The 12,396-nt window shown below is 53.3% G+C and overlaps 2 protein-coding genes across 2 annotated transcripts; both read right to left on the minus strand.

The window, feature by feature from the left end:
- Positions 1 to 3,991: 3,991 nt before the first annotated feature.
- On the minus strand, positions 3,992 to 5,934 carry LOC141843476 (uncharacterized). The gene is made up of 2 exons (XM_074731530.1): positions 5,644 to 5,934; positions 3,992 to 4,465 (listed from the first exon to the last, which is right to left on the minus strand). Exons 1-2 carry the CDS (start codon positions 5,932 to 5,934, stop codon positions 3,992 to 3,994), a joined length of 765 nt encoding a protein of 254 aa, XP_074587631.1.
- Positions 5,935 to 6,452: 518 nt separating this feature from the next.
- Positions 6,453 to 8,626, minus strand: LOC141843477 (uncharacterized). The gene is made up of 3 exons (XM_074731531.1): positions 8,371 to 8,626; positions 7,725 to 8,137; positions 6,453 to 7,301 (listed from the first exon to the last, which is right to left on the minus strand). Exons 1-3 carry the CDS (start codon positions 8,624 to 8,626, stop codon positions 6,453 to 6,455), a joined length of 1,518 nt encoding a protein of 505 aa, XP_074587632.1.
- Positions 8,627 to 12,396: the final 3,770 nt, after the last annotated feature.

Consider the following 12,396-nt stretch of genomic DNA (forward strand, 5'->3'; position numbering starts at 1 on the left):
GACCTTTTTCCAAGGTCAGCTGGAGGGAGGACTGCGGTTCCCTATCCCTGAGTTTTTCATAAGGGTTTCTGGGTATTTCGGGATCCCAGTCAATCAGTTGGCCCCCAACTCTTTTTGCCTCCTCAGTTGTGTCTGTCTAGTCTTTAAGGTGTACGGATTCCCTTGAACCCGACTGTCTTCCATTACTTCTTCTATCCGAAGAAGAAGGAAGACGGGGTCTTCTACTTCAATGCCCGAGCCGGGCTCAACTTCCTAGATAAGTATCCGTCTTCCCTCAAATTCTGGAAGACCAAGTTTTTCTTTGTCCGTTCCTCGAGTCCCCTTCGTGTAGCCGAGTGGCAGTACGAGCTCCCGATTCCGCCTCGATTGAGAGACTACAAGATGGACACCGCCTACTCGATGGCGTCGAAGGTGTTGGATGGCTTGAAGTTTCATGCCGAGCGGCTAGTCGGCGAGGAGGGCTTACTGTTCCGGGCGGGCTTGAGCCCGATCGCTGTGGAGCTGTCTCAGCCACTCGGTAAGATAGTATTGTTACCTTAGTTTGTTGATAGCTAATTTTATGTGTGTCTCGATTTTTTGCAGAGGACCTCTGGATGGCGGCGTCGATGAACAAGTTTCTCAAGTGGGACCGCGCGTCCTTCAAGAAGTTGGCGACGCCCAGCCCTTCCGAAGGGAGTCCAGCGGCCGCGGCCTCAACCGACAGCCATTCTGTGGCGGCGGGATCCGAGACGAGGTCCCAGTCGGCCGCACCATCCAGCCGAGTCGCGAAGCGGCCCCTAAGCGGAGGAGCCACGCGAGAAGCTCCCAAGGCCAAGTGGCCCCGAGTGGAGGAGCCACGTGAGAAAGCTCCTAAGGCTAAGGCGCTGACCATCAGAGAGCCTACTGACGAACCGGCGTCTCGAAAGCGTCCTCCAGTGGCCGAGGAGGGCAAGCTGAAGAAGAAGGTTTGACCCGAACCGCCCGCCAAGCCAAAGAAGAAGACGAAAAGCCAAGTCCCGTGGGAGCGCCTAAAAGTACCCCCGGGACTGAGTCGAGCCGCCAAGCGGAGTCTCGGACGGTGAGGCAGGCGACTTCAACGGGGGCGGAACTGACCGTACCGCCAGCGGCGCCGACGACAGACCCTATCGGAGAGTCGGTGGCCGAATCGCCCATGGTATTGGCCACAGGGCCAACCGCGCCTGGGTCCGAATCGGGAGGCGAGCAAATCCCCGACTTGACGGCACCAACCACTACATCCGCGGCTGCCCCTACTTCAGGTCGCGGAGGAAACTGGGCCGGGCACGGCAATGGTGCAGTCGGCTCGGACAGCGGAACCGAGCAGCCGAGCAACTCGTCGGGCAGCCGTTGGAGTTACCTTCGAGCTCCCAAGTAGAGGCGATTGCGGTGCCGCCATTCGAGACAGAGGTGGAAGGTTGAAGGAACTACAGCTGCTGAGCCAACGGGGGTGCCACAAGCAGTTGTGGAGGCAACCTCGCGAACAGCCGATCCGAGGTTCAGTTTCACTCAACTCCGATTGAGGTCCCCCAGGGGGGACGAAGGGAGACGACAAGGGCCGTTACTTCGTCTGCAGCTGGCCCGTCTCCCGCGACGCGGCCGCCTCTACTTCCTCTCCCTGTCCTTCCCTCCGGGTGCAGCAGGAATTTTTCCGGGAGGAGTATTCCCGCCACAGGAGACCCACACGCCCTCCGTTCCAGCAGATGCCCCCTTCACCCGGGATGAGATCAATAGCGTCCTCGACCTCGTGAGATCACTCCGAGGTCCCAGTCATTACTCGCCACTGGTGCTGTCAGACCTGACCAGCCGCGACACTTACTCCATAGTTCGGGTATGTTCTATCCCTTGCTTCCTATACGTTAATAGCTTTAGTAGCATCTTTGGCTAATATCATTCGGTGGTGCAGGCCTTGTGCGAGACCCTGGAGATTCACAACCGCCTGCCCCACATTTGTCTTCAATTCAGATCACTGGAAGGGCAGGTGGTCGAGCTGAAGGCCCGAGAAGTCGAACGGATTGGCGAGCTTCAAACGGCACAGACCGTGGCGGCTCAACATCAGCAGCAGGCGAGCCTGGCCTTGGCTAGGCAGCACACAGCTGAGGATAGGGCCGAAAACCTAGAGCGAGAACTACAAGAGGTTCGAGCTCAGGAGCAAGAGGCCCAGGAAGAGCTTCAACAGAAGAAGGACCAGCTGTCCAGGGCGGAGGAGCGGCTAGTTAAGCAGGATGATGATTGTATTACTTAGAGGAGCAGCTGGACCAACAATATGCCGACTTGGACTTCGTCTGCGAGGAGTCCAACGGCAGGCAAGCTCGGGTTGAAGCTCTGGAGGTGAGTCAGCAGATCTGAAGAAGCAGGTGGCCGAGCTGACAGAAGCAGCCAAGGTGGTCGAAGGCGTCTCGGCCGATGCGCGCAATGAACTGGCTGCCTATAAGGTCAGTGAAGAGGACCGAGTCGAGGTGGCCAAGGAGGCATGGCTGAAGTCCAAGGAGTTCACCGATCAATTTTTGGAGCGGACAGCCAAGATGCTTCAGTTCAGCTTCGAGGGTGCACTAAGGCAACTTCAGGCGGCGGGCGTGAATGTTCCGGATGAAGCCCTGGACCAGCTGGACATTCAAAAGATATGGAAGGAGCTGCCCGAGTCGCCCGGACAGCTTCCGAAGTTGTGAAGAAAACCTCGGATCGGCAAGGGAAAAGGGAAGAAGAAGTGAATGTAATCAGCTCAAGCTTCCTCGTTGTAATTTTTTGGGAAATTTAATGAAAAATCCTTGTCTTTCTCTTATTTCTCCTTTCTCTTCGCGTAATTTGTTTTATCGGTATAACTGGTCTGTGTTGGAGGAAGAAAGGAGTGAGACCAGCCTTAAAAAGGGATCAGTGAAACATAGCTTGAGAGAACTGGGTCTCTGCCAGGCATGGTCCACGTCGTTTAGGTATTCGGCTATGCTTGGTCGAGTGAGGTACGCCGGTGAGTGGTGAGCGATTCGTCGATGTGGCTCGAAGGCTAAGTATGGGCTGTTTCTGAGTCGTCCGACGGGGTCAACAAGTCGGTATAGCACTCGGCGAGCGAGGAAGCAAGAGATAGCGTGGTTCCTTGCCCTGGATAGTCCCGGTATCCGGGGATCCACACCTTTGTATGGCTGTAGAGGGAGGCCGGTACGGAAGATGGTGATGGCGGCCTGAACTCAAGCTTGATTGTGAGGCGTATAAGTTTCGTCGTCCTCAAACGGAGGGGGTATGGTTGCAGGCGATGTTGGGCCCCAAGAGCTTGGTTCATGATTGCCTCCGAGTCTGGAGAGTGAGGACCAAGGCTGAAATGGTCGTAGGCTCGATCCGCGACTTTATCCAAGTTGGGAGAGTATTGTCGATGGTGTAGGTCCAAGATCTAAATTAGTTCGATCCGCGACTATGTCCGAGTCGGGAGGATGGCGTAGGTCCGAGACCTAAATTTGCTCGATCCGCGACTATGTCCGAATCGGGAGAGTATTGTCGATGGCGTAGGTCCGAGACCTAAATTAGCTCGATCCGCGACTATGTCCGAGTCGGGAGAGTATTGTCGATGGCGTAGGTCCGAGACCTAAATTAGCTCGATCCGTGACTATGTCCGAGTCAGGAGAGTATTGTCGATGGCATAGGTCCGAGACCTAAATTAGTTCGATCCGCAACTATGTCTGAGTCGGGAGAGTATTGTCGATGGCGTAGGTCCAAGACCTAAATTAGCTCGATCCGTGACTATGTCCGAGTCGGGAGAGTATTATCGATGACGTAGGTCCGAGACCTAAATTAGCTCGATCCGCGACTATGTCCGAGTCGGGAGAGTATTGTCGATGGCATAGGTCCGAGACCTAAGTTGGCTCAATCCGCGACTATGTCTGAGTCGGGAGAGTGTTAGGAATGGCTGAAGAGTCTTGGCATGAGAAAGAGGACCTGCGGAAACATCATTGTTATTAAGTATAGAAAATTCAATAGGACATACAGTGATGCTTGATGCTCAGGGGCGTTAAGTATAGTAAGGCCGAAGATGCGTGGCGTTCCATGGCCTGATCAAGTCTTTGCCATCCGAATCGGTTAGGTAGTAGGCACCGGTGCTCGTCTTCTTGATCACCCGATAAGGGCCTTCCCACCGTGGTTCGAGCTTGCCCACGTCGCCTGTCGGCTTCACCTTCTTCCACACCAAGTCGCCTACTTGGAACGATCTGGGGATCACTCGCCAGTTGTAGGTGGCGCACATTCTCTGTCGGTAAGCTGCGAGTCGAGAGGTGGCTCGGTCTCTGTCTTCCGTGACGAGGTCTAGTTCCATCCTTCGGCGCTCCCCGTTGTCCTCGTCATAGAGCCTTCTCCCTGACGGGACTCTACTTCCATGGGCACTACGACCTCCCCTCCACACACCAAGTGGAACGGTGTCATGCCGGTGCTTTCCTTTGGTGTGGTTCGGTAGAACCAAAGCACACACGGTAGCTCTTATTGGTGCAATCTTTGCCCCAAGAGCATTCCAATGTTTGACTAAACCTTGTTTAAAGTTAGGCAATACTTGGATCTAACATGTTTAATGCAAGTTTATAGAAAAGTCCAGGTTGAAGACTTGGCAAGGAAAAGTCCAAGTGGGAAGTCTTGGCAAAGGAAAAGTCCAAGTGGGTAGTCTTGGCAAAAGAAAAGTCCAAGTGGAAAGTCTTGGCAAAAGAAAAGTCCAAGTGGGTAGTCTTGGCAAAAGAAAAGTCCAAGTGGGAAGTCTTGGCAAAAGAAAAGTCCAAGGGGGAAGTCTTGGCAAAAGAAAAGTCCAAGTGGGTAGTCTTGGCAAGGAGAAGTCCAAGGTTGGTCTTGGCAAATACTTGACATGACGAAGCTGATGGAAGCATCTCAAGCTAGTGCGAGGATGATGGAGCATCCAGGGGAGGCACGAGACTATAGGAGGTGTTTGAAGGCCGAGGTCAAGGTCAAGAGAAGCTGAAATGGGATTTTTCAGCTTTATCAGTCGACTGGCCCTGCCAGCAGTTGACTGCTCATAAATCAGACTTACACAGAAAAATCAGTCGAGCCAGAGGAAGACAGGAGTCGACTGGGCAGTCGACTGGAGTATTGGAGTCGACTGATGCCAGTCGACTGGTCTTGCCAGTCGACTGGTCTTGGATCAGTCGACTGATATTTGAACGTTGGAGAAAGATGACAAGCATTTAATGCGCTTTAATGCAAGATTTTGTTGCCGATTGAAGCATCAGTCGACTGGCCCTGCCAGTCGACTGATGTTGCAGAATTATAAAAGAAGTCTGCTCGAGATCTGATCAAGAATTCACCATTCTTTTGTCTCTTTGCGCTTCTTTTGAGAACTTGTTGTTCTTTGATTCTTTGCTTTCTTCTTCTCCTCCAAAATATTATTTCACATCATTTTTGAGGAGAACAAAAAGGTTGTAAAGGTTTCTCCGCCTTCGAGGTTTTCGAGAAGGAGACGATTCATAGTGCAGCGGGTGTGTGCGTGCGTGTGGATCCTTGGAGTAGTCACCTCTGCGGAGGTGGATACCAAGTAAACGAACCGGGTTAGCGTTGATTTATTATTTTCTCTATTATATTTTGCTTCCGCTAACACTCTTGCAGAGAAACAATCAAAGAAAAATGCTATTCACCCCCCTCTAGCGAAAAATCCCAACAGCTATTCACCCCCCCTCTGATCCAGCGATCTTCAAACCCGTAGTACCGGTTGGACTTCGGCTTGACCATTGGCTTGTGGGTAGGCATTGAACGGCGGTCGTTGTGGCGACCGCTGTCGAAGACTAAACGCTGTGGGATACCATACCGGCAGATAATGCTCTTCCATAGGAACTTGATGACGGCTTCTTCAGTGATTCGGGCGAGGGCTTCGGCTTCGACCCACTTAGAGAAATAGTCCACGGTGACGAGAAGGAACTTCTTCTGTTGTGGCCCAGCCGGAAAGGGTCCCACAATGTCCATGCCCCATTGGTCAAAAGGACACGAAGTAGTGGAGGCCTTCAACAACTCTGTTGGTCGCCGCGAGAAGCTTTGGTATTTTTGGCAGTGAAGGCAGGTGGAGACCAACTTGGCCGCATCAGCTTGGAGAGTTGGCCAAAAGTAACCAACCAGTAGAATCTTCCGGGCAAGCGATCTCCCCCCTGGGTGATTACCGCAACATCCTTGGTGTGCCTCCCGCAAAACATAGTCAGCGTTCTTCTGGCCCCAAACATTTTAGAAGAGGACGGGAGAAGGCGCGTCGGTATAGCTGATCTCCCACAAGCGTGAATCGAGTCGCGCGCCTATGGAGTACCTTGGCCTGATTTGGGTCGGACGGGGTGGCACCCGTCTGGAGGAAGTTCAGGAGTGGGCTTCTCCAGTCTTCCAATTCTGCTACTGGCTCGGAATGGTCTATTTGAGCAATGAAGGCTACCTGGGTGATTGGTCCTTCGTCTGTCCATTCGGCCATGGAGCTGGCCAGTCGGGCCAGCTCATCTGCTTTAACATTCTCTGTCCGAGGAATCTTCTGGAGAGAGACCTCTTTGAATTTTGCCTTTGAGTTTTGTGAAGGCCTCGGCATATCGGCGAAGTCGATCGTTGCGGACTTCATAATTCCCTTCTACTTGTTGCGCCACCAGTTGAGAGTCGGAATGCAGATGAACTCGGGCGGCTCCCATTCGTTTGGCTGCCTGCAGGCCGACAAGCACGACTTCGTATTCAGCTTCATTGTTGGAGGCTCGAAAACTTAGTCTGATGGAGAGCCGAATCTCTTCCTCTTGGGGAGAGATTAATACGACCCCGATCCCGCTCCCTTGCCGGTTGGAAGAGCCATCAACATACACCTTCCATATCTGCTCCGCCTCCCCTTCAGGTATTTCGGTGAGGAAGTCGGCTAAGGCCTGAGCCTTGATGGCAGTCCGGGGTTGGTACTGAATGTCGTACTCTCCGAGCTCCACTGTCCATTTGACGAGCCATCCGGAGATTTTTGGCTGCGTGAGTAGCCGGCCCAGGTTGCTGTTGGTCATGACTGTGACCGGATGAGATAAGAAGTAGGGGCGCAGTTTCCGAATGGACAAGACAAGCATCCACGCCAGCTTTTCAAGGTTGGAGTATCTGGTCTCTGCATCTTTGAAAAGGTGGCTAGAGAAATAGATGGGCTGCTGAGACTGACCTTCCTGTTTCACCAGGACGGAGCTAGCGACGGAGTTGGAAGCAGATAGGTACATCCATAGCGGCTCGCCTGGGGAAGGTTTGGCGAGTCGGGGAAGCTGGATTAGATATTCTTTGAGCTCTAAGAAGGCCTTGTCGCAGTCTTCATTCCACTCAAATTTCTGTGCCCTCTTCAGCACCTTGAAAAAGGGAAGAGCTTCGTTCTGCCGATCTGGAGATGAATCGGGACAAGGCGTTGATCCGGCCAACCAACTTTTGTGCTTCTCTGAGGTTGCGCGGAGGGGACATTTGGGATAATGCTTGCACTTTGTCCGGGTTGGCTTCGATCCCCTCCTCGGTTACTATGTAACCGAGGAACTTTCCCACTCGGACTCCGAATAGGCACTTAGCTGGATTTAGCTTGAGGTCGTATCGTCGCAAAGTGCTACAGGTCTCTTCTATGTCGGCAGGTTCTCTTCTATGTCCACGTACACTTCAATGTTACGGCCTTGTTGGTGATGGAAGATTTTGTCCATCAACCGTTGATAGGTGGCTCCTGCGTTCTTTAGTCCGAATGGCATAACAGTATAACAAAAAGTTCCGTCTGCCGTTATGAAACTGACCTTATCTTGGTCGTCTACAGAAAGGGGGATTTGATGGTACCCCTGATAAGCATCAAGCATACATATGTATTCACATCCAGAGGTTGAGTCAACCAGTTGGTCAATCCTGGGCAGCGGATAGCAGTCCTTCGGGCAGGCCTTGTTTAAGTCTCTGAAATCCATGCACACCCGCCACTTGTTACCCGGCTTTGGCACCAGCACCACATTGGACAGCCATGTAGGGAAGTGCACCTCCTTGATGTATCCGGCCTTCAGCAGCTTCTGCACTTCTTCTCGGATTACTTTGTTCTGCTCGGGGCCGAAGTGTCGTCGCTTCTGCTTGATGGGGCGGGCTCCCGGAAGAACATTGAGGCGGTGGATGGCGATAGAAGGGGAAACTCCTGTGAGGTCGGTTGGAGTCCAGGCGAAGACGTCTTGATTCCGAAGGAGGCATTCGGCCAGTTCTAGCTTTAAGCTCGGCTGGTAGTTCGGCGGCCACTTGCACGGTTGTCTCAGGGCGGTCGGGGCAGACTTGCAAGAGCTCCTTCTCGGCTGAAGTGCGGGGGTTCGGCACCTCTTGAACCACGTGCACTTCAGCTCCTTGGGTTCGTCGGGCCTTTCTGGCTTTAGTCCGGACCGCGTCGACGTAGCAACGCCGCGCAGTCACCTGATCGCCTCGCGCCTCGCCGACTAAGTCTCCCACTGGGAAACTTGATCTTCTGATGGTAGGTGGAAACAACGGTCGAGAAGGCGCCGAGCGTTGGCCGACCTAATATCACATTGTAAGAAGAGGGAGCATCCACTATAGTGAAGAAAGAGTACCTCGTCCTTCGAGCTGGTTCCTCGCCGAGGGAGATAGCGAGGCGGATCTGCCCAAGAGGGCGTACTTCATTCCCTGTGAAGCCATACAAGGAGGTGGCCATCGGTTCTAGATCAGCTTCATCAATTTGCATTTGATCAAAGGCCTTCTTGAAGATTATGTTGACGGAGCTGCCGGTGTCGACGAACACTCTGGAAATGTCATAGTTGGCGATGGTGGCTTTTATGACCAGAGCATCGTCGTGAGGGGTTTCCACTCCCTCCAAGTCTTGCGGTCCAAAACCGATGGTGGGCCGTTCCCCCTGCTTCCTCCAGCCACGCCGCAGACTTCTAACTGTCGGCTATGGGCTTTCCTGGCTCGGTTGGAGTCTCCATCTGTAGCGCCCCCCGTAATCATAAGGATGCTGCCTCGGGGGGCGTTATCTTGATTGCCGGCCCGGGGGTCGCGAGGGTCGGATCCCTGACTGCGGTCCCCTTCATTCAGAGTCGGGGGAGTTAGCTCCCTTGGAGAACGGTGGCGCTTGTAGGCGGCCCGAGGAGAGAGCGGCGGGGGTGGAGGAGTGGCTTGAGTACGAGCCTCTCTTCGAGGCTGGGGGGCAGGTGCAGCCCTCCTGGTGCGATGCTCTTCTGCCTCCCGGAGGACTCGGGCATATTGATGGCAATCCCGAGTGTCGTGACTCCGCGTCTGATGATATGCGCAGAAGCGGGGCAGCCAACGCGAAGGCCCCGAAGGTTGAGCGGGCCGGGAGTCCACTGCTTGGATGGCACGAGGGCCAGCTGCTGGTATGGTTGGACGCTCCGGCTCCGGCCTTCGTAATGGTTGAGGTAAAGGGCGACGTTCATTGCGAACAACCGGGGCAGGCTGCCGATTGGGACCCCCGTGATGGTGGGAGTCGAAGTTTGTGCGCTGAGCCGACTGAGCTTCCTCCACATGTATGTACTTGTCGGCTCGAGTCAGCAGCATGTCAAAGTTTTCCGGAGGCTTCTTGATGAGGGACCGGAAGAAATCACCCTCTATCAACCCTTGGGAGAAGGCACTGACAAGGACCTCCGATGGAGCAGCCGGGACCTCTTGCGCCCCCTGATTGAATCGGCGTACATACTCCTTGAGTGACTCCTTGGACTTCTGTTTGATGGAGAAGAGGTCCATAACGGTCTTTCGGTAAGCTCGGCTAGTGGCGAAGTGCCTTAGAAAAGAGCTCCTGAAGTCATTGAAGGAGCATATGGACGCTGGCGGCAGATGGTTGAACCAACGGATCGCCGAGCCGGACAAAGTGGTCAGAAAGACCCTGGCACTTGATGGCGTCGGTATACTGGTGCAACAGGGCGGCGTTCTCAAACCGCCCCAAATGATCTTCCGGATCAGCTGCTCCGGTGTAGTCCGAGAGTTGGGGGGCTCGAAAGTGACGAGGGAGCTCTTCTTCCAAAATCCAAGGGGCGAAAGGAGATTTGTGGGAGCTGCTGCCTTCACCTGGACACGGACCCTTGCCACGTGCGGGATGACGAGGTGGAGTCCGGGCCGCTGCAGATTCTACGGACATTCCGCCGTAGTCTTCAAAAATATAGGGCCGGGCTTGGCCCTGGGCCTGATGGGCCGGGGCCTGGTAGGCCTGGGCCTGATGAACTTGAGTCTGAGGGGCCTGAGCTTGAGGGGCCTGGTGGGCTTGGGCCTGATGGGCCTGAGCTTGATGGGCCTCCGCAGGCTCAAACAACCGGCGTGCTGGGGCTGGTGCCGGTGCCGGTGGGGCTTCAGCGGAGAAGGAGCGAGGTCTCGAAGGGGCGGCCGGCGCTTGCGGCTGCTGTCTGGAGATCGCGAGGACGGCGGCGGCCACTGCCTTGTCAAAGTCTTCCTACGTCATGGTGATGAGGCGAGGTTGAGGAGGTTCGTCCGTCGGCATCTCAAATCCGGGCTAAAACCTTCCCACAGACGGCGCCAAAATATGTTCCGGTTGAGAAGTGTGTCTGGACACGTCACCGGACCTTCCTCGCCGTAGGTGTGGAACAGGAGGAGGGGAGCTGAGGGCGAGGGCGATGGGACCTTCTTCAGGGTCGTCGGGACCTGCTGAACACAAAGAGCGTGAGTAGGAAGGCCAAGGGGGTGCCCTGGAGCGACCACTCCGACGCTCAAGTTCAAGCAGGCGAGGAGGAAGAAGATGAACAGTAGCTTGAGCTTGAGCGAAAAGAGAAGAGGAGAAGTTGAGAGAGTTACCTGCTGAAGGGAGTGGTCGTTTTAAGGAGGAGATGAGCGTGTATACCTGTCATGTCATCATTAAGGAATGTCCCATCATGATTAATGAGGTGTCAGGAACAATCGAGTTCCTTGTCACATCGTCGGTAAAGTATTATCTTGTCACAATCCGTGCAGACAGCAGAGGGATAGTAGTAATTAACAGAGGCGTGGGCTTGTCAGAAATCATGATGGGACATACCAGGGCACTGTAGGGATATGGATACATGGCCGAATGGGTACATGACCGAATGGATACATGGCCGAATGGAGATACGGCCGAATGGAGACACGAATGGGTACATGGCCGAATGGAGACATGGCCGAATAGGAACATGGCCGAATGGGGATATGGCCGAATGGAGACATGGCCGAATGGGTTCATGGCCGAATGGAGACATGGCCGAATGGAGACATGTCCGAATGGGGACATGGCCGAATGGGTACATGGCCGAATGGAGATATGGCCGAATGGAGACATGATCGAATGGGAACATGGCCGAATAGAAACATGGCCGAATGGAGACATGGCCGAATGAGGACATGGCTGAATGGATACATGGCCGAATGGAGTTATGGCCGAATGGAGACATGGCCGAATGGATACATGGCCGAATGGAGACATGACCGGAGGAGTCTGATTCGGCATGAGAAGCCTGATTCGGCCGGAGAAGCGATTCAGCTTGAGGAGCCTGATTCGGCCGGAGGACTCTGATTCGGCCTGAGGAGCCTGATTTAGTCGGAGGACTCTGCCCGAGTGAGGACTTCAGATTCGGGTGGTGTGTCTCGGTTCGGTGATAATACCCGTAACAGTCGAGATCCGATATATCCTCTATGACTATGATAATGTATAACCATGTCCTTCTATCCTCGATATCTAGATTAATTAATGAGGCATAGACTATGTCATCCTCTTATCAAACTTTATGTTTCTTGATTTTCCAAGTAGACTCACTCAAGCAAATGAGCTCAATATCTCATATTGACTCATTTGAGCATGACCATGTATTTCGTGGTCCTACTCTATGAAGAGGTCGTAAGATATCACTCCCGTTATATGGGAGGAATAGATCTCATATGTTGGGATCGTCTCGGTGCAATGCGCGTGTTTTCACGTTTCGAAAATGTGTATAGTGAAAATATACAGATAATTAAACTAATTATTATCACAACACATGCATGGCAAAACAGAAAATAACAAGTACAAGGCATGATCGAAATTTAAAATTTTCTCTGAATAATAAATTCTTCTAACCGTACCTCGCGGATGACGTTTGAATGGTGTTGAATAATTCAAGTGGTCCTCGTCGGAGTCCCGCCTCTACTGGTGATCCACGCCAAGCTCTCGTCTGGACGAACTTCGGAAGCCACGAGTCGTGTTATTGTCTTCAGTACTAGCCGATGATTAATGACGATCGAATCGAGAGAAGCTTATTCCGGAAACCATGCAACAACGTGTGTCGCGATCATTCCGGAGCTTTCTAACTATCATCGAAAATCATATTCCCGATATAGTATTCGGTGGTCGATCATTGACCGTCGATTTAGGATAAATCAGTCGGAACCTTTCCCACGATGATGGAACGTTCTTCGGAAACTTCGTAAGTTTTCTCGAATGACGTTCGTTACGTGGCTGAACCATTCCGA

This window comes from Curcuma longa, chromosome 12 (genome assembly GCF_044706935.1).
Source record: "Curcuma longa cultivar G26 ecotype Majalengka, Jawa Barat chromosome 12, ITB_CL_G26_1.1, whole genome shotgun sequence".
NCBI lineage: Eukaryota > Viridiplantae > Streptophyta > Magnoliopsida > Zingiberales > Zingiberaceae > Curcuma > Curcuma longa.